At 41.7% G+C, this 25567-nt stretch overlaps 2 protein-coding genes across 7 annotated transcripts in view; one reads left to right on the top strand and one right to left on the bottom strand.

The window, feature by feature from the left end:
• Positions 1–6966, top strand: part of INVS (inversin) — an 82731-nt gene extending 75765 nt beyond the window's left edge. For all 4 annotated transcript variants that reach the window (XM_052704136.1, XM_052704137.1, XM_052704138.1 and 1 more), the window contains 3 exons: positions 2654–2886; positions 3877–3957; positions 6323–6966. In XM_052704136.1, the coding sequence (XP_052560096.1) occupies positions 2654–2886; positions 3877–3957; positions 6323–6438 (430 nt within the window). In that variant the 3' untranslated portion in view covers positions 6439–6966. The remainder of the gene's footprint in view (positions 1–2653; positions 2887–3876; positions 3958–6322) is intronic.
• A 446-nt stretch (positions 6967–7412) lies between these two features.
• TEX10 (testis expressed 10) overlaps positions 7413–25567 on the bottom strand; it is a 54068-nt gene continuing 35913 nt past the window's right edge. For all 3 annotated transcript variants that reach the window (XM_052704140.1, XM_052704142.1, XM_052704141.1), the window contains exons 10-15: positions 22882–22970; positions 21634–21767; positions 11097–11177; positions 9837–10018; positions 8718–8928; positions 7413–7650 (exon numbers count right to left, since the gene is read on the bottom strand). In XM_052704140.1, coding sequence (XP_052560100.1) covers positions 7537–7650; positions 8718–8928; positions 9837–10018; positions 11097–11177; positions 21634–21767; positions 22882–22970 — 811 coding nt within the window. In that variant the 3' untranslated portion in view covers positions 7413–7536. The remainder of the gene's footprint in view (positions 7651–8717; positions 8929–9836; positions 10019–11096; positions 11178–21633; positions 21768–22881; positions 22971–25567) is intronic.

Genomic DNA, 25567 nt, shown 5'->3' with positions numbered 1-25567 from the left:
GTTGACAGCAAATTGCAATCCTTCCAAAGCATGGTGCATGGTACAGCTTTCATTTGGAGAGTTCCCCACACACCGTGTAGCTCATCACAGTTACTAAGAAGGTACCCAGTGTATGGCTGTGGGTCCCACTAAGTCCTGCTTGTCATTTGAGTCGAGGCTTGCACTGGTAAAAAGCACGCTCGTGTAGACAGCAAGAGAACTGCACATCAGTATAGAAATATGTTGATGTTGTAGTATGTGCTTGAGGTCTAGCATTTCTCTACTTCGGATTAAATTGCTTTGTCTCTGCAAGTTTTACAGTGATAATTTTCTTGCTGAGAATGTTATTGAAAGCTGTTGTGAGCTCCAACACAATGGCCCTGGTCTGCTAAAGCATACTTAACTTTCCTTTCTTGGGAAGACGTTTCAATTCCCACAGTCCACAAACGTTGCAAGTGTAGCCCTCAGAAGTGTGTTCCAAGGTGTATGCCTTGCCAAAGGTTAATTGCTCATCCTGCTCACTGAGGCTTGCAGATCCTGTGTCTGCCTCGCTCTCATCTGGGGCACTGGGGCCACTGCTGTCCTTCGTGGTCCACAGTGAATTGACAGAAACTGGCAATAAGCTGGTACTGTTGGTCTCCTGCTGGAGATGAGTGTTTCCAATCCATTATTGCTGCATGTGTACCTTACCAGCAGCATTTCAAAGCTTGAGCCCCTGTAACAGTGTACCTGAATAGCACTTACCTTTCTGCATGTGCATTCCACATTTATGTGCAGTAGTTTTGCTGAAGAAGTGTTGGCTATTTTGTTAGGGCACCAGAAGGATTAATTGATAGAGCATTAAACTTGGTGCTGTTCTGTCTTTTCTTAGTAGAATCAGAACAGTTTATTATAGGAGGAGCTTAATTAAAAAATAATAATAAAAATGCACACACACTGAAGATATCTGCCTACATCTGTATTTCAGAGCCTCAGATTTGTTTTCTTGTTGCTCAGAACTACCAGAAAACTACAAACAACAAATCCCAGCTGGGCGCAAAGGTGGAGGCCTGCGTGTGCTTCATTTCATGCATCAGCAAATGTTTCTGGCAGTAATTACTGAATTCCACCAGAACAGCTTACTGTTCTTTTCTGCTCACGTCTAAAACAGTTCCCCACTTGTTTTTCCTGCAGGGGGGTTCACCAGGCCCATCCTTAGCAGAAGTTATGCTGGCAAGGCGCAGACATTGTCATGCTGCCCTCACTTGCTTTTGCTGCACTGAAGAGTTCAAAGAGACGTGTTATCTAACCAAACACAATCCTTTTTCTTCTGTCTTTTATTGGTGCTCCTGTTCTGAAGCCATGCAGTGCTTTACTTCTTGTAGGCACTGCAGATGTTACTGCTTGATGGGGTTGCTCCCCACGTTTGTTACGTACTTCAGTGAGCTGTGGAACAGCGTGTCTGAATCCTAAGCTCCACTACATTAAGATTAAATACGTTTTTCTCACACAGCAAACTTCAGAGAGGTAATTTACCAAGCTGACTGAAAGTCTGAAACTGGTGGAGCTGTAACTGAGCATCTCATCACATCCCTCTGGCTCTGTTGTACTTCTGTGCAGTGATTTCCCATACACGGCTGCTGCGTTGTTGGAATTCTGTACCTCACTGGCTTATAACATGTTTAAACAGTTGTGTCTGGCTGTGTTGCCTGTTATTTTAGTTCAGAACTTGTTGCAGGTGGAGCAGCAGAAGAGATTCACTTCTTTTCTCCTTCCCTTTACCAGTGGGGGATGGCATTCAGTATGTTTTCGTCCATTACCAAACACTTGTAATGAATATTTTACAGGTGTTACTCAATATTCATTTATGACAGGTTTGTATTGGAGAGATTCAGCATTAGTTGTTAGGCCAATTGTGAGTAAGAAGTGCCAGTATCTGAGGGATTACTTTTATCTCATTTGAGACCAAAAAAGGAAGTCCATTTGCTGATGCCATTGCTGGCACTCAAGGAGGAAAGACAGGTAACCTGCAGCAGTGTCTCACAGCAGAACTGTGACCAAGCGTGCCACTGCTTTCATGTTGCACCTAAGCAGCAATGGCAAAGTTGGGTTAGGAAATGGGGAGATACTTAAGGGAAGGGGAGAAAAGGAAAAGGGAGATTGCTGCAAACAAGGTGGGAGGGGAACACCTTTAGAGAATGCATGGAAACCAGCAGATTTCTGTAGAGGAAATGTGCAGCTGAACCTGTAAAAGCTATGTTTGGCTTCTCTCCTGTAGCAGTTCACAAATAGAAAGTGGTAAAGTGCAGCAGAAATATTGCTGTTATTTTCTGAGTCTAAGGAAAAATGAAAACACAGTTGTGATTGTATTCTTATTATTATTTATGGATTGCATCCTCCAGATATTCTGTGTATAGTTAAGCAGGTGATAGGCTGATGTTACAGAGCTGTAATTTTGATACCTGTAACACCAGATCTTTATTAGCTGTGTGAAATAACGGATGCACGTAGAATTGAATCCAGTTCCTGCTTTTTTACTTCTGAGCAAACATCTCATCCAAGTGACTTAGCACATCAGTGGGAGTTCTGTTTTCCCAGCTACTCATGTAATCCTCCATGTGAACTGACGCATGGAAAGCACTGAAGTTAAAACAGGTCACCTAAAACAAGTGCTCTTCTCTTTTGTGCTCTCCAGTTACCATCTCAGACAGGAGTTGTCTCAGCTTCTTAGTACTAAGCGGCAGCGCAAAGAAGATGAAGACAAATGGAGACAAGAGACAGCTGCCTTCCTCATTCAAGTTGCTTGGAAGAAACAGCTGAACCATAGTCCTCAGAAATCAGTTCCTCCATGTAAAAGCCTGAAATCTGTAAACAAAACCAGCTCAGCCATAAAAACCAGCAAGCAGTCCATCCTCAAGCAGATCTATGGTAATTTTGTTTTCACTGTACTTTGGTTCTAAAAAGCACTGGATTAATTTGATAACAAAGTGTTCCTTATATTTTGAATTCTTGGGTACATTTTCTACTCAATTGTTATGGATTAAAACCATTTATAACATCTAGTCTGAAATCTCAAGCGTTCTGGATAATTCTATAACCATTTCAGGTGGAAAGAAATAGTGTGGCAATTTAAAACAGTTTCTTCTAAAGCTGTTTGAATCACCATATCATTATTCCAGCACAGTTCTTCAGCCACCACATCATTCCCTTGCCAGAGCTGCTCAAATGTATAAATGTGGAAAGAGAACAGAGCTGTCAAACTGGGGACAGGCGGCTGCATCGATGCACAGTGGCTGTCTGGAACGCAGCTGAACTTTTTAAACATTGCTTTCAACTTTTATTATACATACATATGTATATTTATATGTGTGTATTTTAAATATCCCCATCTGAAGAATATGATTGTGTTTGATATCGTTAACTTCCGTGCTTGAAGACAGCTGATCTTCATTGGGACGTCAAGGTGATCTGTAGCACTGCAGCGCACTGCACTAAGTCTGAATGCGCACTCAGCCTCCAGTGCATGCTGAGGAAACAACAGAGGAAGGGCATTGTTTTTAAAGCACAAGTTCCTTACGCTGTGATCACCAATGCTCTGTGTACCTTAACAGGTGGCAACTCGTGCTTATCATGGCTCTGTAGTTTAGATAGCTTTATTTCATTACAGCTATCTTTTTTGGCAAGCACTTAACGTTCCTTCTTTTACACAGCAACTGCAGGACATCATCAAAGTTTGCTTAAAGTTCTGCTAAAGTTGTAACAGTTTTCTGTCATGCAAAATGTCTTACGAGTTTCCTCATCATAAATGAGAATATTTGAGGATAAAATAATGCTGTAGCCTCTTTAAATAATTTATAGCTGTCCATAGCCATATTTCTACATGAATAAACACCGAGCTGTTGGTGTTGTTTATTAAAGGGCGTTCTCAGGAAGGCAGAGTGTACCAGCCAGCCAGACCTCCCTCTAAGCTGAAACTTTCTGATGTGCAGCTGGTTTCAGGTAAGACACACTCTAACAATACTGGGAATAGAGCAGATGCCTTTAATGTTTTATATATATGTGCATGTCATTGGGTTTCTCTTAGAAAAAGAGGAAAAAAGACCCAACTCATCAAGAGCTGGGATCGAAGATCAAGAGATGTAACTATTACCAACCTGTTGTATGTTCTTCTGCTACTTTTGGACCGACTGAGCAATGTGCTTTTATCCTAACCCTGAATCATCTATATGAAAGCTTATTTTGATTGGACTATTACTTGGAAAGATCTTAAAATCATGGATTTCTACAGAGATAAGCTACTCACCTGTGGTTAAAATCCCTTACGGATGCTCGTACTGTGATTCATTAGTGTAAATATTTACCTATAGAAGTAGTGGATTTCTACACGTACCAACTATTTAGACCTGTTTGTGCTTTAGTCACAGACTCATAGGATGGCCTGGGTTGAAAAGGACCATAATGGTCATCTTGTTTCAACCCTCCTGCTATGTGCCAGTGCTGCCAACTACTAGACCAGGCTGCCCTAGTGCACGGATAAAATGGGAAAATCCAAAGTAATCTGATCTCTGCCCTTTCTTCTAAGACAGTGCAATGGTGCCCCTGTCCTGTGTGCAGAGCTCCAATCAGTTCATAGAATATTATGTGCACTAAGTTTTAGGGCTCTGAAGCAAGCCTGCATTACTCCACTGCTTAGCAGTGAGGCCATATATTATTGCCAGGTTTTTCCTGGGAAATCTTCTGTTCTCTTTGTAAATAAGAGAAATTCTGTGCGTGGAAATGGTACCAGGGCAGCAGTTTTCAGACAAGGCACTGAGAGTTGCTGTGCTGGGGACTGTCACGACATGCAGCCAGAGATGGTGCTACAGTGCATTGTACAGAACAGCAGCCAGAAACAGAGATGTAGGAGTGTCATCAAGGTCAGTAAAGTCCAGAAGTTTAATGCATGGGGCAGTAGTTTGACAGATAACTTAAAAATGAGGTTAGAATACACAATTCTCCTAGTACTCCTTCAGTAAGTAACTTTTTTTGAGACTATTTCAAGTGTAGCACTTAGGGCTGGGAGCTGTGTAACATTAGTCCTTCGTCACGTCAACAGCCTCTTTCTTTAGTCTTGGCTGCATCCCACGTAGTTCAGAGCTCACAGGCTGAGAGGAAAAAAAGAAATCCTTCAAAGAGACAATAGTTCAGATAAGGTGCATTGGAAAGTAAAATCAGTTTTCCCACTGGTTTACTAAATTCTGAAGTCAAAAGGAAATCCAGCAGCAGCCCTAGCCTTGAATTTGTTAGAATTGTAGGTGAATTTCTGCCTTGGTGAAAGACAGAGACTTCTTTCTTCCAGTATTTGAAATAACTGTTTTAATTAAGAGGCATGACCAGACGTGTTTGATTGCCACCTCTTCATACAGACACCAATCTAAATTTTAAAAGAGTTTTAGCAAATAAAGCAGCTCTTCATTGAACTTTCTAGGACAACGGGTCTCCCTGTCTTCTGAAATGAAAAGGCTGTCTTGTGAGGTTTGCCCATCCTTTACTTTCATAACGTGGTGACGAATAGGACAGTGATAGGAACTTTGCCCAGTTCCTTCAGAACACTACCTACTTTGATTCACCTAACAGGAGCTGGGGGAACTTTAGCCCTTCCTTAAAGACAATAACAGGTTTTTCATCTGCCTGCCTTCATGCATGACAACGTTACGTTCATTGGAAAAGTTCAGAGCTGTCAGTGGCTAATGCCAGACACTCGCTGCTGACGTAGGTGCCTGGAGTAGGTCAGCATGGACTGCTCAGTTTGATTCTTCTCCTCAGTGGAAGGTGCAGCTGGGAAGGTGAAAACTGACTATCAGCACTAGTTTTCCCTTTCGTCTAGCTGCTGGAAAAAGCATGCTGTGACAAATGTCCAACGGGAGACTGACACCAAACTCACTGAACTTCTCAGCAAAAGCAACCTCAGCGCTGCAGAGTGGGGACACGTACTTAGGAGGTAGCAAAAGGAAATACAGGGAGTTAAGGGGCAGGGGAGCCACGAAAGGATGACAGGGAGAAAAGAAGGAAACACAACCCCCTGCTGCTCTTCAGCCACCTCAGCCAAGAGCTTTAGGAAGTGACTGAGCCATCAGCCTGAAAGCGCTCCTTCGTTTATGAGAGTGAAACTTCAGCTCCATTATTATGGGTTGTGCTGAACACACAGCCATGTTAAAGTTGTGCTGAGTGCCACGGAAACAGAACTACTTACAGGTAAGAATGAGATGTCAGGAACAAGGTGCTGTATTGCTGGTAGGTTCTTTGTTTATGAAATGCAGAATCAGCGTGGATTAAACTTTTCTCATTTGGAATAATTCCTCAAAACTGTTCTGTTCTTTTACAGTGAACAACCTGCAGTATGTTCATCTGCTGGAGAACGTGGGAAAGTCAAAGCAGTTTTCATATAACATGAGGCCGAGCACTGCTGCAAAATCCAAAACTCCAAGACTCGAAAACTAAGCGGACATTTGGGATTTAAGGAGCATTCTGGTACAAATGTCACTTTTCATCACCTGCAAGCCATCTACAACATTTTAAACTTGAACACATTTCCAGTTTTTTATTACGTGCCAAGCAGGCTGCTAGGGAGCCGGACTTGTTTGTTTTGTGTACAAATTTGTCTTTAAATTCTAATTTATTTACTGACACATGAAATCTGAACTGCATTTGGAAGCAGACAATTAAGTGCTAAGCCCAGCGCTGTGCTGCAATGGTTCACAAACATTTACATTGTGGAATCAGGAATTTTGAGTACGTGCTCATTAAATGCAATTGCAAAGGAGAGTACTGGGGCTGTAACAGCAACTGCTGTTTGGTTTCACCTCAAAATTTACTAAATGTATCTCAAAATCTAAACAGGAAAGGAGGCATAACCTTTATGTTCCATTTCTGTACTAAAGAACAGGTAATTTCTCAACCTGTTTTGGGGATTTGGAAGGGAAAGGAAAAATGTTGACAAAGAAATCACTCCGTAAGTAAATTTCTTTCCACAGCACATGGAAAGTTAGTTGTGTTTTCTACCCTTTGAAATAATCCCGTTATTTATTCATTAAGAATTGTATTTTTATACACACACAGAATGAATTTCTACAGAAAGCAATATAGGGCAGGGCCTATGCTAGCAGGAAGCTTGTCTTCAGAGCAGTTGGAGCTGCTGCTGTATGGTATTTACTTTGCACCATGTCTTTAGAAACACAAATTTCTGAAATTAAAATCACGGTTTATTTTTAAAGTGGTGGACAGATAATTTTATTCTAGTTGCTGTCACATAATTCCAGTTCTTTAGTTGGATGGAGTCCACGAGTCTCTGCTTCCCTGGGAGCACTTAAGCCTCACGGAGGTCCCTTATCTGACCCTTCCCCGTGGTCCTTCTAGGAAACCCAACTTCCAGTGAAGCTGCAGTTTCGTGCTTGAAAAGAAAGCTACAGGAGGGATGCAGCTCTTTGTAAAATTTTTATTCTGTTTCACTTACAAAAAAATGGACAAGCTTTGTTCCAACATCTCCCGTTCAAAACTAAATAGAAGTAAATGCTTTACAATAAATGCAGTTCCACCTCTTTAATACACTGCGTTCATAGGGCTGGGTCCCTGGGGGTGAGAGGCCAGGTAGATGTTGAAGCAGTAATGGAGGTCCGTCAGCCACTGCTCTTGGACTTCACCGCTCTTCAGGGTCTAAAAAATAAGGGGGGGAGGGGAGAATTCAGCAACAGCATTTGTGAAGCTTTGCTTTGTTCTTAGTGAAGCAGGTGCTCTGCTAAAGACACCCAATGGCCTCATTCACTGGCACGCAGTGACAATTCTCTCTTAGTCTGTACGTTTGAACACGGTACGTCTGTTAGTGCTGAAATAATAAAGTGTCATTATTTGGTATGCTAAGGTTGTGTTACATTATGGAGTGCGTGAATTCTATCAGATGCAACTTCTTACTCTTAATTACACAATTCTGCCACCGACAGTCAATTACAACGCAAGTGTGTGCAGTTCTACTGTAATACTCACCCAAGGAGTGCCACTGTCCACAGCCCACGGGCACTAACTCATCCTCCTCAGCATTTCTCAGTGGTTAAAAACAGAAACAAAACCACAACCCAGCCACAGCCACACATCCCCAAAGCAGGCTGAAGCCTTTCCAGCACTGTAGGAAGCCAACGACATATTTTCCACTGGAGAACTTGCTTGATAGACTTACATCTTGTTCTCCACCCCCCCGAGGTTAAGTTTGGGATGACATTATAAAATGATTACGGCATTGTACTTATTCAAGTCTGGGGACCATACAAACTCCCTGCACCCAGAACTAGTCATAGATGTGTGCAAGACGACAGCTTCTGATCTGTTTCCCGAGAAGCAGATGTAATAATCTCAAAAGCTCTGACAAGTGCATGTGTGACTACAATGCTGGATTCGGCAATAGCTGCACATTTTAACACTTCTACCGTTTGTCTCTCCAGGGACCTGCACACTTGAGAGAGAGAAGATATTTCCCACCAGCACATATACTGGGACAGCTCCCCAGCCAGCTGTGGCATGCTGCACCTCATCCCCTTCCTGGGCACTTTGTTTCAAAACTTAGCTTTGAAATTCAGCCCAGGGGTCCTGGACAGCATTTGGCTCTGTGACAGTCTCGTTTGTGCAAAACACAACTCCCATTTCACCGAGCGTAGGGTTTGCAGTCACAGTTCAACATAAATACAAAGTATATTCTTGTGGTCTCTGGCAGACAAGAACAGGTTTCCTACCATGATGTCCTTGATAATCTGCTGCACCAGGAATTCGTTGGTCATCATATGGCTCCTGAGCTGACCGTGTTGCATCAGTAAGCGAAGCAGCTGAGCAACAACGGGCAGCTCCTCGCGGCAGATCCTGCTCACTTGCAGACTTTGCAGCATCAGCCTCAGCAGCCGTGGCAGGAGTGCTAATGCAGAAATGCACGATCCCCACAGCATATCCCTGGGAAGAAAAGAGAACCAAAATTGAAGTGATCAGGGCAGCTCATTTCAGACACGCTTCTGTGGCCGATGTCTTGTGTTTGTACCAGGAAACACAACCCTGTGTTGATGCCAGTTGGCACGACTGCATTTGCAATTAGTGCTGAAGCAGAAAATTTGTAGTGGCAAATGTTACACTCAAAAACATTCTAAGCTGATGGAAAAAATTTAAGGTCCTGCCCTGGAGCTTCAAATGTTGCTGAAGCCCTCACACGGTGTGACTTCTGCTCGAAGCAGTGGGGAAGAAGGGTTCTTCTTTCAGCTGTAATTCAAATACATCTGAACCTCTTGAATCTTTAAGGCTCAAAACAAATACAGAAAAACACAATCAGTGCTTTGTAACATGTAACATGTACATGGTAAGAGAAGGAGGAGTCTTCCTAAGCAAACTCTGATCAACCTTCCTGTATGTGGAACAGTTGTAAGAAAAAAAAAATCAAAGTTTCAACTGCTTAAAGACATTTCTGCTTTACTGGTAAATAAACTGATCCCGGGTGGCTGTGGCTGTTTGATTCCCAGAAAGTGTTGTTAAAGCTGAAACACCAAGTTAGGTACACACTTACAGAGCCAAATCCTCTGTGTGCTGCTTTTCAGCTTATCTAATGAAACCAGAGGGTAAGGCTACACATTAAGGTGCAAGTATCTGCATTTCTGGGGTCAGGGGGGTTCTGAAATCCCACAGCTGCAGTAAGTAAAAGCTTTAAGATGAAACCTTCTGTAGCTGTTGTTTTAAATTATTACAGCTAACACTGCAGATGTTCTTAAACTAAAGGACAAAATAAACTGCAGTCGGAGGGGTTTGCCCTCTGTCTTACATCTCTAAATATCTGTGCTTACAGAGAATTCATATAGTATGAAAGGCAGCATTACCTTTTCTGTACGTGTTCTGCATCCTCTTTGTCCAGAGTTAGCAGGAAGTACAGGAGGCTGTAACAACAGGAGGCTAAGAACTTGTGCAGATTTTCACTCAAGATGCAAGCTTGATCCAAGAGCTTATTTATGGCACACAGAACAGATCCAGCTGTGCTATCAGGTATTACAACCAATCCAACCTGGATTAAAACAAAAACCCTCAACTTCATTGCTCCATACACAAGTTTTTGCTGTTACACAAACAATTCCAATGCCAAATATGTCCTTTCATATGACAACATTACTTTCTTTCTGTTCAAGAATAGATACTACTGCATTTAAAAACACCAAATCCTATCTTCCTTAGAAATTGACTCACACAGCAACAGAAGGTTAAAAAGTATTTCAGCCTAAGCATTCCCTGCCTGTTAAAGAAGGCATTACCACTTCCAGTATATTTTTCAGAGAATGCAAAGTGAAAAGGCCTCACATTGATAGTCCTCTAGACTACAAAACATGGGGTTTGGAAGCATCCATCATTTCTCAAAGTCCCTGTGCTGCACGGGGCTTTCAGAACAGAACCTGCTTTTTTGTGTATTTGATGTTGCAAGTTGGGAAAAGAGGACAGAATCTAGAAGCAAATTTGCAAGACTAGATGTATGTTGTCCTCTGAGCATCAGTACTGAAACAGACCACCATTAGTGCAAAAGTTCTAAGGAATTTCTCCGGCTCTTAAACCACTGCCTTTCAGATAAAAATACAAGCAGGCAGCTAACAGCAGCTATAAACAGTGAAGGAGACAAGAGTCTTAATCCCACTCCCTCTAAATAAAGACAACATTCATCCCCAATCTATTTAAAAGAAAACAAAGCTTTAAGCCTTCCTCTGGAGGACCGTACAGACACAAAAAGCAGCTTTCAGACAAAACAGTTCTTTTCTTTTGAACACATATCATGGGACAGAGCATCCCTTCTGTGTCTTGAAACACCAGTAAGCCACCACTGAGGTAGAAGGAAACTCAGACTTAACTCTCCAGAAAGAAAAAGCACCCAGTACTCATCAGGACTGGTCTCTGAAATGCAATGTGCTCGACAGGGATGAGAGCACTACAGAATCACAGGATGGCCTGGGCTGGAAGAGACCTCAGAGTCCACCCATCCCCAAGCCCCTGCTGTGGGCAGGGCTGCCCCCCACCAGCTCAGCTGAATTTGAGGGTTACAGAGACAATGACAAGATTTATCACAAGCAAGCTAAGATGGAAAACAAAATATGACTTACCAGGTATTTACAGATGCCGGTCTGGAGAATGTCAAAGCACTGACTTTGGGAAGGTATAGTGGACAAGCTGTGACAGATCACCTGTTTTAATAAAGCAGTTATATTTAAGCACATAAAAATACACACAAAGAGCACAACTAGCAACCATTCACTGCACAATTCCAGATTTTGCTGACAGACCTAAATACAAAGTACCTATGAGGACATGGCAGCTTTGTCTTTAAAGGTACTGGTTCTTGGCAGTGTATCAGAGTAACACTGTCAGCATAAATTACTCTGTGTTTAATGAGAGGACGACCTGCGCCACTGGTTCTGTGGTAGTGGCTTTCTTCCATTTACCTCTGTGAATGAAGTAGAAAGGCAAAAACACTCGACCCAGCTACAATGCCACAGCAAGGCTACACCCTGCCTGCCTCTGAGAGGAAGACATTCAGAAAACAGAGAGACCACAGATACCATTAACAAGCACAGAACAGAAAAATGGCCACAAAAAGGACAGGAAAGAAAAGAAAAAAAACAGGAGGTAGCAAAGATCCATTTGCTACTACTTTTCTTCTACATTGCCACTAATGCGATGGTCAAAGTTGATACAAAATGAAATAGTATAAAGAGAAATCTTGTTTTATGACCTGCCAACTTTCTGGTGCTTGTGCAGCCAGGCGTGAGCAAACTGCATGAGATGTGCAGGAGCGTGACAGCAAAAGCTTAAGAAAGAGGTGAACTGAAGGCTTGGGCCTTTCAAAGTCTAGAACAACAGCAATGGTTTCAGTTCACAAGAGCTCCTGGCAAACCCAGAGACTACTGCCTTATTTATTTTCTTCTTCCTACTGTAATTAAAAAAACAACATCATCGTTAAGTAGGCGAGAGTGGCCATGTTGGGGATGGAATTAAAAAATAATATCAACAAGTAGAACAAGACTGCATGAAATACAATGCAACCCTGTGAAAGATAAAGAGAGATATTCCAGAAGCTCAAGTAACTTGTCCTGCTGCAGTCCTCGGCAGATCACATTCTCTGTTCCTCTCTTCCTTCCCAACTACTCCATTTGTGATCCATTCAAAGCATTACAAAGTAACGCCTTTTGCAAATCTACTGTATCTACTCTTTCAAAGGGTAAGGCTCTCCTTAGCTACTGCAAGGACCTAAAAACATTTGCATTTCTGCAGTGTCAAGAAACGAAGACAGGAGGTTACGAAACAGAGGATTGTCAAGGGCAAACTGATGCCAGCATGACCTCATATCTGAACGAGCAGCACTTGCACAAAAGGTAAAATGGCACTGATGAAATGTGTTGGCTGACAGCTCAAGGTTGAGAACACCGAGATAGGAAGATGGGACTAACCTATAAGATTGCATGAGTCTCCTGATTAACAGAGAAAAAATATGTCAGTGAAACATAAGGGAGAAGTCACGCTCCTGGAGACTTCAAAACTGTATGCAATGCGGACCTGTAACAATTGGAAACAAGGAGAAAGATCCATGCATAGCCAATCACAGAGTGATTGAGATACAACCACAGAACAAGCAAATAAGGCATCAGGATGCAAAAATGAGAATGACCAGAGCAGAGAGGGTCAGTGCTGCTAAACAGTACAGTACTACTCTGTAAGACCCCACACGCACCATTCCTGAAATACCACGCAACACAGGAGGCACTCCTCTTCAAGAACGGTAAACTTAAACTGAACGGGCACAGAAAAACTGCAGAGAATGGAGATTCTATCTTACAAATCTAGATGGAAAGGACTTCACCTGCTCAGGCTGGCAAAGCTACAGCTAAGCAGGTATGCCAGTGCTCCTTAAAACGCAACAGAGGTGAGAACTGATGTGGGAGCACAAACGTATCCAAACAGCAGCGCCAATGACAACGATCCTGTCTGACAGGCAGTAAGGTGGGTTGAAAATTAGGAAGGATTGTGAAAGACTTACAGGAGGGAGCACAGGAGACTTTTGCTGCTCGTAAGAGAGCTCAGCGAGTTTACACAAGTGCGTGATACGCTCCTGGCCACGTAACACTAGACATAACTGTGGAGATCTCTTGTAATTCAATACTTGACCACATAAAGTCAACAAATTAATGACAAAGAGGGCAGATCCACCAAACCTATCCACCAAAGTGTGACTCATTATTAATAAATTTTAGTATTCTAATTAAAAGATTACATAATTTATTATTAATAATAAATTACTGAAAATTCATCCTTATGCCCTTGGAAAAGCTCCAGCAACACACAAAGACTCTCCCTTAGATGACAAGTTACAGAAGAACTTCAAAAGAAGTACAATTTACTGAGACTCGAGATTTCTTCAGAACCGAAGAAGGAAATTGGCCACTGCAGCACTGAGCAGCAGCGTATCTACTTGTAAGGGTTGTGGTGAAGTGCACAATGTCTGGCAAGTTTACTTTACAACTTTTTGAATCCTCCTGACCCTCAAAATAGCAGTAATACTCCCTAGAGCCAGCTCTACTTTCATATGATTAAGCAGGAGTGGTAATCCTTTTCAATTCTATAAATTAAATCCTGCTTGAAATGACTTTCATGACAAACGCCTGTTACAAGAAGTGAAACTGAAACGCTGTTAGACATGGAAATGAAAAGCAAAGAAAACTTAATTATCACATGAAAATTAGTATTTTTCCTGACAATTTATTTTCCTTAGGCAAGGGTTTGCATGACGTTTAATTTCCATAATAAAATGTCACAGCTGATTCGTTATTTTACATTTGATTAGCATTTATCACCTTTTTGGCGCATTCACAGATGAGTTTTGGACTAAAGCCAGAGCAATTTTGTTTCAGAGTATCACCAAAGCGAATGGACAGAGGAGCATTTTTTGACCATAGAAGTCTTTACGCCTTTTTAAGATGGGTATCTAATGACAGGTTCGGTTTCATTCTTTGGGTTTGGTTCTTCATTTTGTTTGAATGTCCCATTTTGTGTAAATTAAGCCAAAAAAAGCCCAAACCATCCAGTTTAATATCGCTCATCTGTAAGACACTCTTAACTCCAAATGGTGGAGTTAGGAGGAACCCCCAAACTCAAAGTGAGGCCTCGTGGCAGAAGGACAAGTGACGAGCTGAGAGCCACGTCCCGCTCATATGTTTCACTGCTCCCACTCCCTACATCGCTCCATTTCCATAATGTGAGAGATTCTGTGCTGAAAAAGCCTCAAGGGAAACATTTTATCAGTAACTGTCCAGTGAAAAAAGAAATGTGTTATTACTTCCAGCTTAATCATGCTGCCAAGTATTCTCTTTTTCACAGAAAAATCCAAGCTTTCTGCTGAAGACATGCATGCGGAGAGGAACCCAGCAGGCAGAAGGAATAACCCCTGTGTGCAGTCAGACCCACAGACAGCCCAGGCCCCAGAGGTTTGTATTCTAAAGGAAAGTTGGCAAACAGCAGGCCTTATATATCCCAATGTGAACTTTAAACTAGACTTTCCCATTCCTGCTGACATCTACCTTGAACACCGGTCACCGAAACGTAACAAGCTGTTCTGCAGCCAATTCCCCAGCCCTGGAGAAATGGTTGTTTCAGGCAGGACCCTGCTCAGTGTAACACGTTACTGCAGAGCGTAGAAAATTAGAAGTTTTCAGGTGATGGGGCAGGCAATGAAGCTTGGCCTCTGAGGCCAGGCCCGCTCCCCCGAAGCGCCCTGCCGTATCAGACATGTGCTCCCCTGACAGGGCCTGCTTCTCTTTCTGAGATAAATTGATTTGACAGGGCAATATTAACAGTGCCCTGAGTTGTTGAGAAAGCCGCGTACAACCAGAGATCTTTGTTCACCTGCCTGGGCTAAGCTCATGGGGGCGGATGTGAAAGGTATTCCCGATTCAGTGACTCCAGAAAAAAGGAAAGAAGCAGCTCAGAAAACCCACACCATCACAATGAAAACATAACACAGCCTAGGCTAAAAAAAAAAAAAAAGGAAAAAAAAGAAACAAAAAATGCAGTCTGCAGGAAAGCACTACATAGCTGGGCAATGAGGAAAAACACCGTGTTTCTAACTCTGCACTAACAGAGCAGAAAGACAAAGAAATACATTAGAAAAGAATTCAAAATTATATATTATTCTACACACTGATACTGTACGTATTTCCAATGATATAGAAGAAATATGAAACACTGTCAGCATCCAGTTACTGGCTCGGAAACACAAACTGCAGCACACAATCTTAGAGACTGCATCTGTTGAATGGCACCAGTTGCCCACGTATGGGCTCTGCCTTATGTAAACCTGTTCCTCAAAGTCAACTGAAGTCAAGCTGCCTTTATTTACCATGAAACACAAATATGCAGCTGCCAATCACTGCTACTCACTTGCTGTGCAGCAGCCTGATCACAGGCCCCAACCTAATCTGTACCAGGAGGCAGAGAACTACTGGCTACAGACAGTCCTGTCTTGCTAAAAAACTGACATTTCAGAAACTAATTATTTAGTGACAGAACAGGGCTCCATAGCTAACATGTGATCTAGAATCTGATTTAGTGGAGGGCTGTTAGAGTTAGAGTAGTATGGTTGGGTAGTGGTTGGAATTGATGATCTTTAAGGTCTTTTCCAACCTGAGTAAATCTATGATTCTAAGTCATAAATGAAAAGCAAGAAAAGCCCAACTCGCCTCGCTGCCCACTACTCCACACGAGAGGCTGGAAACCATGCACTTCGGAAGCGAGCCCTTGTTCCACACAAAGCCAGTGACTTGGCTCAGCCTGCCACAGCACGTCAGTGCAGATACGGCCTTCACACCTACCTCATTTATAAAACTTTCCCAACTTTTTTCTATGTTCCATTACATCCATCCCAAGAGCTCTGAGCTGCAGCCTTCTTTTAATAGCTGATGTCTGCTCTTAACCCTTTTAAACGTCTTGCTGATTATTTCATCCCTTCCAGTCAGCTCTGTGCCCAGTATGATTCCGGAACGCAGACTTCAAGCAGAACTTCAGAATGGCGCTTTGCTTTTTCCTCCCCCCCGCATTCAAATGACACAAACACCAAATATTATAACAACAGAAATTATCACATATACATTGTTACCTTGTTAATCCGCTCATTTCTGTCGGCTCTTTCTCATTTGATCCTGACAGAGCAATTCAATTACAGGAGAGTGAACAACATTACCGACAAACACTATAGGCGCCGTTAAAATGAACCGAGTCTGAAGCCTCTCCCTTTAGGCTGCAGCAATCTATTCCGGAGCTCCATCTATTATAGCTGCAGGGGTATGATTTTAAATAATTGGCTTTAATAAGGCGCAAGTCATTTTAAGTAGAAGTTGCTCCAGAAAATGAAGCAAGGCTTCCACATTTACATTTCATCTCTTTCAGACAAAACCCGAAGATTAACCTTTACAGTTACACAAAACGGCATTTAGAGGGACACTTTTCTGAAGCATTGCTCCTCAAGTGAAAAATCACAATGACCCAAAAGCATCCACAAAAAAGTGCTTTGGGTTGCCAGTATTACTGATTGCTGTGCTCTAGACAAAACAGTGACAAACAGCAACCGCCTCCAAAGGATTCTGCTAGAAACCACTTAAAAGCATTAACCCCTATGAGAAGTGTCTGTGTTTGGACTTTTCACCCAAGACCCTCACACACGACACCCACTGAGGCTGCACATGTGGACTGCCCAGCTGGCTGCTGCCAAGCAGATGCGTGAACCTGCCTATAAACTACTTTGTGCTTAGCGAGACCCTCTCCACTTCCAGGTACTTATTTTTGTAACACTTCCAGGAAACTTCTATTAGCAGCTTACTCTTTTCAAGAGAAAACTCTCAACCTATAAAAGAAGCCTGAATGCTTCCTGCTCTGCAGCTAATGGACTGCTTCTTTGACTTAGTAGGTATTAAAAAAAAAAAAAAAACCCTACAAATATTTTGCTTCATAATTCAGCATCATCATACACTTGCACATCCAGCAAATAAAACCACGCACACACCATTCAGTATTCAGAAAGCCCTGCCTCCCTACTAAATTCCACCAAAAGCCACATCAGAAGTGTGACTGTAAGCGTGGAGTTTATTATTAGTTACTACAGCTTCAACAAAAAACATTTCTGTAAGAACTACAAATTTTTAATTCTCAAATTGAGTCACTGTATGGAGGACTGGAGTTCAGGTATCTCACTCAGTGGATCACAATGTAAATCAGCTTTCCCTCCTACTGAAAATTTACTGCATACCATGGTACGCACATGGCCACAATGCAGGGAACGATACCTCGTGCCTCAGCAACTCTCCAGCTGTGCAAGGAAACCACTACAAAGAGGCATTACTATATTACAAAGAGGTACTGAAAGACACAGAGGCCCTGGAGTACGTAAAGAGAAGGGCGACATGTAAAGAGGGAGCCAGTATTGTTCAATCTGGAGAAGAGGAGGCACATGGAAACCCTTATCAATCTTTACAACTTGAAAAGAGGTGGTAAAGAAGTGGGGATCAGCCTATTCTCTTCAGTAACAGAAGGATACGGAATGGCCTCCAGTCACACCAGGGGAGGTTCAGGTTGGATTTCAGGGAGAATTTCTTCTCCAAAAGAGCAGGGAGGTGGGGGAATCATCATTCCTGGAGGTGTTCAGGAGCTGTGTGGATGTGACACTGAGGGATGTGGTCAGTGGACATGCTGGGGAGTGGGGTGACTACTTGGTATTAGTGGTCTTTTCCAACCTTAATGATTCTATGATTTCTTTTGTTTTCTGACCAAAAAAAAAATTTGAAGGTTTTCGATCGCTGAATGTTTTTTTCCCAGCAAGAGAAAATGTTTCCCACGGAATGCAAAAATGTGGATGGAAAGTTGGCCAAGTTTATAGTTAGTTTAAAGAGATTTAGTGCCTTCATCATCCCGACTGCAAGCACATTTCTAAGCGGACAAGAAATCATCTGATTATAAAGTAATTGAGATCTGAAAGTACTTAGCTTTCACAAAATCACAGAATGGCCCGGGTTGAAAGGGACCTCAGGGATCATGAATCTTCAAACCCCTCTGCCACATGCAGGGCCACCAACCTCCACATTTAATGCTAGACCAGGCTGCCCAGGACCCATCCAATCTTGCCTTTAACATTCTAGGGATGGGGCATCCACAATCTCTCTGGGCAGTCTGTTCCAGCACCTCACCACTCTCTCTGGAAAGAACTTCCCCTGATATCCAACCTAAATCTTCCCTCCTTCAACTTAAAACCATTTCCCCTTGTCCTGCAGTTATCTACCCTTTCAAAAGTTGATTCCCCTCCTCTTTGAAGGCTCCCTTTAGGTACTGAAAGGCTGCAATGAGGTCACCCCGCAGCCTTCTTTTCTCCAGGCTGACCAAGCCCAGCTCCCTCAGCCAATCTTCATAGGGGAGGTGCTCCAGTCCTCTGATCATCTTTGTGGCTCTCCTCTGGACCCTCTCGAACAGCTCCCTGTCTTTTTTGTACTGGGGGCTCCAGACCTGGACACAGTACTGCAGATGGGGCCTCACAAGAACGCAGTACAGAGGGACAACCACCTCCCTGTCCCTGCTGGCCACCCTTCTTCTGATGGAGCCCAGGATACCATTTGCTTTCCACGCTACAAGAGCACACTGCTGGCTCATGTTAAGCTTTTCATCCACCAGGTCTCCCAGGTCCTTCTCTGTAGGGCTGCTCGCAAGAACCCCTCCTTCCAGTCTGTATGGATGCCTGGGATTCCTTCGGCCCAAGTGCAAAACCTTGCACTTTGCTGTGTTGAACCTCATTAGGTCCACCTGGGGCCACCTTCGAAGTCCACTGAGGTCCCTCTGAATGGCATCCCTTCCTTCCACTGTGTCAACTGCACCACTCAGCTTGGTGTCCTCAGCAAACTCACTGTGGACGCACTTGATTCCATTGTCGATGTCATTGATACAGATGTTAAAGAGCGCCGGTCCCAAGACAGACCACCGGGGGACGCCACTCGTTACCGGCCTCCAACTTTATAACAACAGCACTATCATCTTTAACTACATCCACTTTGAACAAAGTGCTCTCCAAACCTACCTCCCTCAAACCCAGGAAGAAAGAACCCACCCATGCCTCAGACCCAGATCCAATGCACTTAAAGACTTCATACCACACTGTCTCTCAAGGGATCTTAAAAGAAGTCCTCAAAATGGCAGTTTTCATTTCCCCAAAGACTTCATCTCTGCTTTCTGGATGGCACTGCCACTGTTAGTTTTATTTCCTTTTCAGAAAAGAGCAATTTGTTCAACACCTGGTGGAAATTATTTTCTCTACAAAGCATTCCAGGGCAACACGTGGCAAATCCTGAGAACTGAGAGTTTGTTCTTTTTTTTTTTTTTTCCCCGAGACGGCATTTGTTTGGCTTTTTTTTAAATAATCCAGCCTCCAAATTATAAAGTTCTTCTGGAATACAGACCTCAGAGTATTTTCTTTACAAACTGAACACAAAATAGAACACAGATCAACATGTCTGAAGCAGGAGAACAGTACTGAACAGGTCACTAATAAAGAGATTAGAAAGTATTGGCTTCCTTGGCTCCTGGGGTACATCACAGTGATTTGGTTCCAACCAGACTTTGTGCCTCTGATCACAACTCTAGACCTGGCCAGTCAGGCACTTTTCTCACTGTCAACTTAACTAAGCCATTCTTTGTCAGTTGACAGATAAGGATATTCTGAGACACAGCATGAAAAACCTCACATAATCCAGGACAAAAAATATGTACTAGTTTCCCCTCCTGCAACAAGATGATTGGCTTGGTGGACAAGGCTATCAGGCTGGTTGAGCACAATCTGTTTTCCATAAATCTGTGTCTACTGTTCCCTATCATAACTTTCTCTCCACAATGATAAATACACTATGGAGGAAAATCCTCCAACCTTCTTATCAAGCTCAGGGGGTGGTAATTGGCAATCCAGAATATCCTCTTGGCTAAGAATCTACACAAACACCACAGATCTGGAAGGTCACATTGCTCTTCATACAGGGACTTTTGTTCCTATTTTCTCTCATTACTTAGTCCCAGAAAAGACTTTATGCTAACACATGAATGCATCAGTACTGCAGTGTTCTACACAGCATCCAAATCCTTTTCCACAACTAATCAGGGATATCCAGCTGTTTAGTAGCTGCTATTCGCTTTGGAGAACCTGACGAAAACAAGTTTCTATACTTAACAACTCTTTTTGTTGGCACCAAAGCAACAAATAGATTGTGCTAAGAGAAGTAGATCAAACTTGAAAGCAGGAAACAGGGATGCAAACAAGTTTTCTATAATCCACCCATTTCACTGTCTCCAGGTTAACATATTCCTATAATTTGGTTCTCTCAGCCAATTTTGATACGTTTGTGAAGAATCAAAAAAGAGGATGGAAAGAGGACACAAAGGGTAGCATTCTCAAAAGCTGATAAAATATATATAATATACTAAGAAAGATTGGAAAGTGACTCCTCTGGTGAGTTCACAGAGGGACAATCCTGTGTTCTGTACAGGGCAGGAAGATAAAATGTCCTAGTGTTTCAACACTGGAGAAGGGTTTTTTTTCTGCTGAGAGGACGTGTCATTCGCAGCTAAAAAAGAGACAGCATAGAAAATAACAAGGAAAGTCCAGCTGTTCTGGCAAGCCAAATAACTGCAGGCAGGACCTGTGAGGTTTTGTATCAGTCATGGTACGAAATAAGATTGCCCAAAATACTTTTCTATGGAAAGCAGCACACGTGCAATATACACCTAGGACTGTCATTACGTTCAGTAGATCGTCGCTTAAACACCACAAAGTAGAAGTCAAAAAAACCACTGCATTACTTTCTTGAACCAAAAACGACTGCAATGAAAAACCAAAGTACGTCATACAGCTAAAACTTTGTTACTTCTGTATTCGTCACAGGTTTCATAAATACTGTAAAAATGACATGATTTAAAATATGATTTCACACCTCAAGGTGGCTTCCGTGGCCTAAACAGTAAAAAAGAGTTGAGCCACAATGAAGATTAATAGTTACTAGTTCTGAATAAAGTCTGGTGGCTCAGATCACTTTAGAACCAATAACAAAATTAAGCTTTTAGTTCTCCATATTCAGGATCTTACAAACAGGTACCAAACTCACAGTGAAGTTTATAGTCCAGTGAACTCTGATTTAATAAAGAAGTTACTCAAAGCCACCGACACCAACTTAATTTTACTTCCAAGTAAAAATGTAATGCAAGTATTAATTAAGAATGAAATTTCACAAAGGAAACTCTCCATAATTAATATTTTTACAAGTTTTTTTTCCTGAAAGCCAAACTGTATTGCTGATCTTAAACATCTCAGTGTCTGAGAATTTTCCACCAAGGCTTCCATCCATTTTTCCATGACCAGTGTTTTGAACCACCACACCTGAGTGTTCACCTTTTAAAACAGCTTCCTCCAAATTATTATCTGCTGGCTGTAAGGAAAAATTAGCAGATAGACTGCTGTAACATTCTGCATTCTTTTTCAACTTGTGATAAGATTTTAGACACCTGCAGAAAAGGGATAGAGAGCATTTGGAGACTGAATGCTGTCATTTAGAATTAGTGTTGATGTATTACCTCTGTCACAGCCCAGTGGTGTAAAAACTGGTCCAGATCTGTTAGGTAAAGACGGACAGGTGAAAGCTGTGTCTGGCTAATGTGTGGTTTTCCTCTAATGCCCTGGAGACTAGTCAACTCCTCTCTTGAAAACCCTAGAGAAAAATAAGCAGTACAACAGTGTCACGAGACAAGCCAAGCACTTTTCTACTTTAACAGCATCATTCACAAGATCTTGCTCGGTATTTTAAATTAAGTGTATCAAAATCTGCTCTCTGATTTCCAAAAGAGAACAGCAAATTGAAAGAATACCAATTTAAACCATCACGTGGTACGCAAGACCATACAAAGGCCACATTATATTTTCAACACACTTATCTTTAAAAAATGAAAAAGCAGACACAATGCATGACAATTCATGGGGCGTTCACAAAATAATGCAGGGACTTTCAAACAGCCCCAGGGGCTTAAAAAAAATTAATTTGCCTAATCATTTCTAGCCAGGTATTAAATGCTTTAATAAAGCAGAACTGCTGATTCAAAACAGTCAGTTTGTTCTTATTTTCATTTTCTGCACCATCAATACCACTGCCATCAGTTTTTCATGAAAAAGCTAATTTAGAATGCAAAGTAATTGAGAGCTAGAAATTATTGTCTTTACCACAGGGAAAGTTACTGGAAAATATTTCTCAGTAACATCATGCCATTTTAACCACTGCAACCTTCCCAAAGTAAGTTGTAACAATAATTCTGTTCTGTGGGGATATCTGAGTGCAAATCTAGCAGGGAGGTGATTCTGTGCACATGGCAGCTCTGGGCAGTTCCCTTCAACATTTATTCAACACTTTATTCTGATGGTATTTTTTTAATGGTGCAATCATGTCCATAGGTAATCCAAAAGGCACTTTACGTTCATATTGTTATGAGCCAATTGGAGACATTCTTTTCATCAGATGAGTCTAAAAAAATAAAATTCTTTCAAGCTATGCACTGAATTTAGATTTTCCTCATCCTACTTTAAAATATTTGCAGGACATTAAGAAAAACTAAGTAAATATTCACCAAAATGGAAAATCAAAGCATATAAACAGGGTGTCAGACATCGGATCAAGAGAAAAAAGGATATATCACAACAAAAATAAGCAACAAGATCAGAATCTCTTTCAGGAAGTAACTACTTCACCGTTTATTCCAAGTTATACCCAGCAACCGACTACCAAAACAAATTTCATTTTGTTAATTCTAAATTATGACATTCACATGAATTACCTATAAGGGTTGAAAACAAGAAGCTGAAATAGTCCACATCATTCACTGCATTATCCTGCACTTGGCACTTCCAGCCCGCAAAGGACGATCTACACAAAACCAACAGTAGATAGTTTATTAAAAAAACATGTCATTAAGAATTCACAACCTAATGGCATAATGCAATCAATTAGCATGGCTAAATTATTAATGTCAGCACTCCTGTTTCTAACCGCTGTTGTCAGAGTAGCATTTTGAACAGCTTCAAAAACAGAATTTGGTCTGTTCCAGACAAATAACACTGAATTTTGTGCCCCTATGTGGGCTCTAGTTGTCATGCAGACTGAATTACTGAGGTAGCAAACTTTCCTAAACCTGCTATAACCTTTCCTACAGCAACAACAGCCAACACACAGTAAATTAACTTGATTTCCCTTACTCGTATTTTTCATTACGTTCACTGATTTTGATAAAGCCCTTTGTACCAACAATAGATACCATTTCCAAGCAGCTTCACTGTCCACTCTAGAGTAGCTGAAGCTATTGAATAAAGAACTGAAGACCTGCTTCACAATTTAAAGCACATAAAGGAGCAATGTGCTAAGACACAGCAAACCCATTATCACAGCTGCTTGACCTCTCCCTTTTCAGGGGCAATCTGTAAGACCATCACTTTTGTTTCTCAAATTAAAAACCATACATACTTGTGGAAACGTAATGTCGAGTGTTAGGGCTCTGTTTGCCCTGCTTTTGTTCTTCTCTACACATCTCACTCACAGTTGGTGCTATGGGCAATGTGCTGGGCTATGCAGATCTTTCGTCCAAAGCAGCATCACTGCCCTTCTTTGCTCCTCACATTAGCTTACCCACAAGCAAGATTCTGAAGCTTATGGCTAAGTCTCTGGAAATCCTTCACATGTTTGACCAGTGTTGGTTTGCTACTCATACCTAACTATTTTCAGGCACACGGAAACAGAACAAGCGTTTCAAGCATCCCAGCAGGATACCATGCTAAGTGTCACTGGAGTCTACATAAGAGGAAGCAGAGAGGAGCACTGTTATTCTGCTCGAGGATCACAAATAACCCACAGAAAGAGACTACTGAGTGCTTTTAAGACTCATCTGAAAGCAGAGCTGCATTGGCGCATGCACATACAAAACCAGAATCCTGGAACTCAGTTACAATCTACTTTTTTAAAATGCCAAAGCTATCACATACATAAAAAACATAAACTAGCATTCAATTAAGAAAGTGACAGAGGAAGCTGCCTATAATCTTCAGCTTCGCCTTTGTGCACATGCCTTGGAGTACAATGTTGTTACATGTCATTGTCTCTAAAAAAAACAAAAACCCATCTCATTAACTCACAGATGAATGGATTAACCAAGAATATGTAACAAAAGATCCTACAGTCTGACTTGCTCCTGCCTTAGTAACTATAATGTGCAACAGGCATGAGATGGAAAGTAAGAACAGAGCAGCTTACAAATTCAGGTGAGCAAAGAGGTTTTAGGCATACTGTTTTGCATCCTTATCTGTACTGCAGAAGTTCCATGAGATGCTGGATAAATCACAAACTTCGTAAAACTGGAGGCCAGTAACTCAGCAGTAATATTTCCAATCAGGTCTCATCTTCAGGTTCAATACTAATTTTTTTTTTCAGAACAGAAAAACCTTATTCATAGTGGAGGTTTCTCTTATGCTACTTTTCCTATTGTCAGTACTGCAACAGTTCAAAAATGAGTATAAGACTGAAAGAACAGCAAGCATCTTCAAGAGCAGCACACAGGCCTGACCTACCTCTAGAGCTCCACTTGCACATATAGTATAATTGAAGACAGACCCCTGCTTTGAAGACAGAAAACACTAAGTACTCTGAAAAAAAAAACAGCTCTTAAGTGTTTCATTTAATTCCTCCATCTAGCAGGTACTTCTGTGTTTCGCATTTTCCTTGCCTCAGTTCCTCGTTTGTGTGGGCAGGCAGCGTCTTTCCCCAGCATCTCCTACAGCTGTGAAAAACACAGCACAGAATCCCACAAAAGGGGAAATCACTTGGTTTTCCAAGTGGGATACAGACATAATACAGTAAATAAAACAAGGGGTCTTCTCCCAAAGGAAGAAGTGTAACTTTATATAAACACTCTTCCAGTGACTGTGGTGCATTTAACACACAATGCAGCATGGAAAAAAATAACACGAGGTCATTAAATCAAGGACTGGATCAGCATCTCACAAATACACTGTACCAGATTAAAACTAAGACCCATGTCTTACTAGTAGTGCAAGCACAAAAAGAACACTACAGCATAAAGTTAATTTAAACACAAACCCTAACTAGTTATCAATGCCTCAACTAGCTCAGAATCCCAATGTCTATAGCATAGCTGAAGATACTCCATTTTGGGATTTGTGTTAAGATAAGCCAGAAATAGAGAACACAGAACTAAAACTTATTTCTAGAACAGACATTGACATACTACAGTCACATTACAAACCATTTTGGAGATCTCATGTCAAATCTAGTAATGCTACTACCGTGGATGATTAAGAACTACGTGCATTTTAAAATGGTTAAATGCTCATAAACGGGATGTTAAACATTTTACAAAAAATGATCTGTAGATGGAATAGAGGCAACAAGCTCATTATAATCTCCCCTCTTTGAATACATTTTCACTGCAATGGGAACCTGTTATCAAATTGTAT

Source organism: Tympanuchus pallidicinctus, unplaced genomic scaffold (assembly GCF_026119805.1).
Source record: "Tympanuchus pallidicinctus isolate F22 unplaced genomic scaffold, pur_lepc_1.0 scaffold5, whole genome shotgun sequence".
Classification (NCBI taxonomy): domain Eukaryota; kingdom Metazoa; phylum Chordata; class Aves; order Galliformes; family Phasianidae; genus Tympanuchus; species Tympanuchus pallidicinctus.
This window is presented reverse-complemented; position numbering and strand designations above follow the sequence as displayed.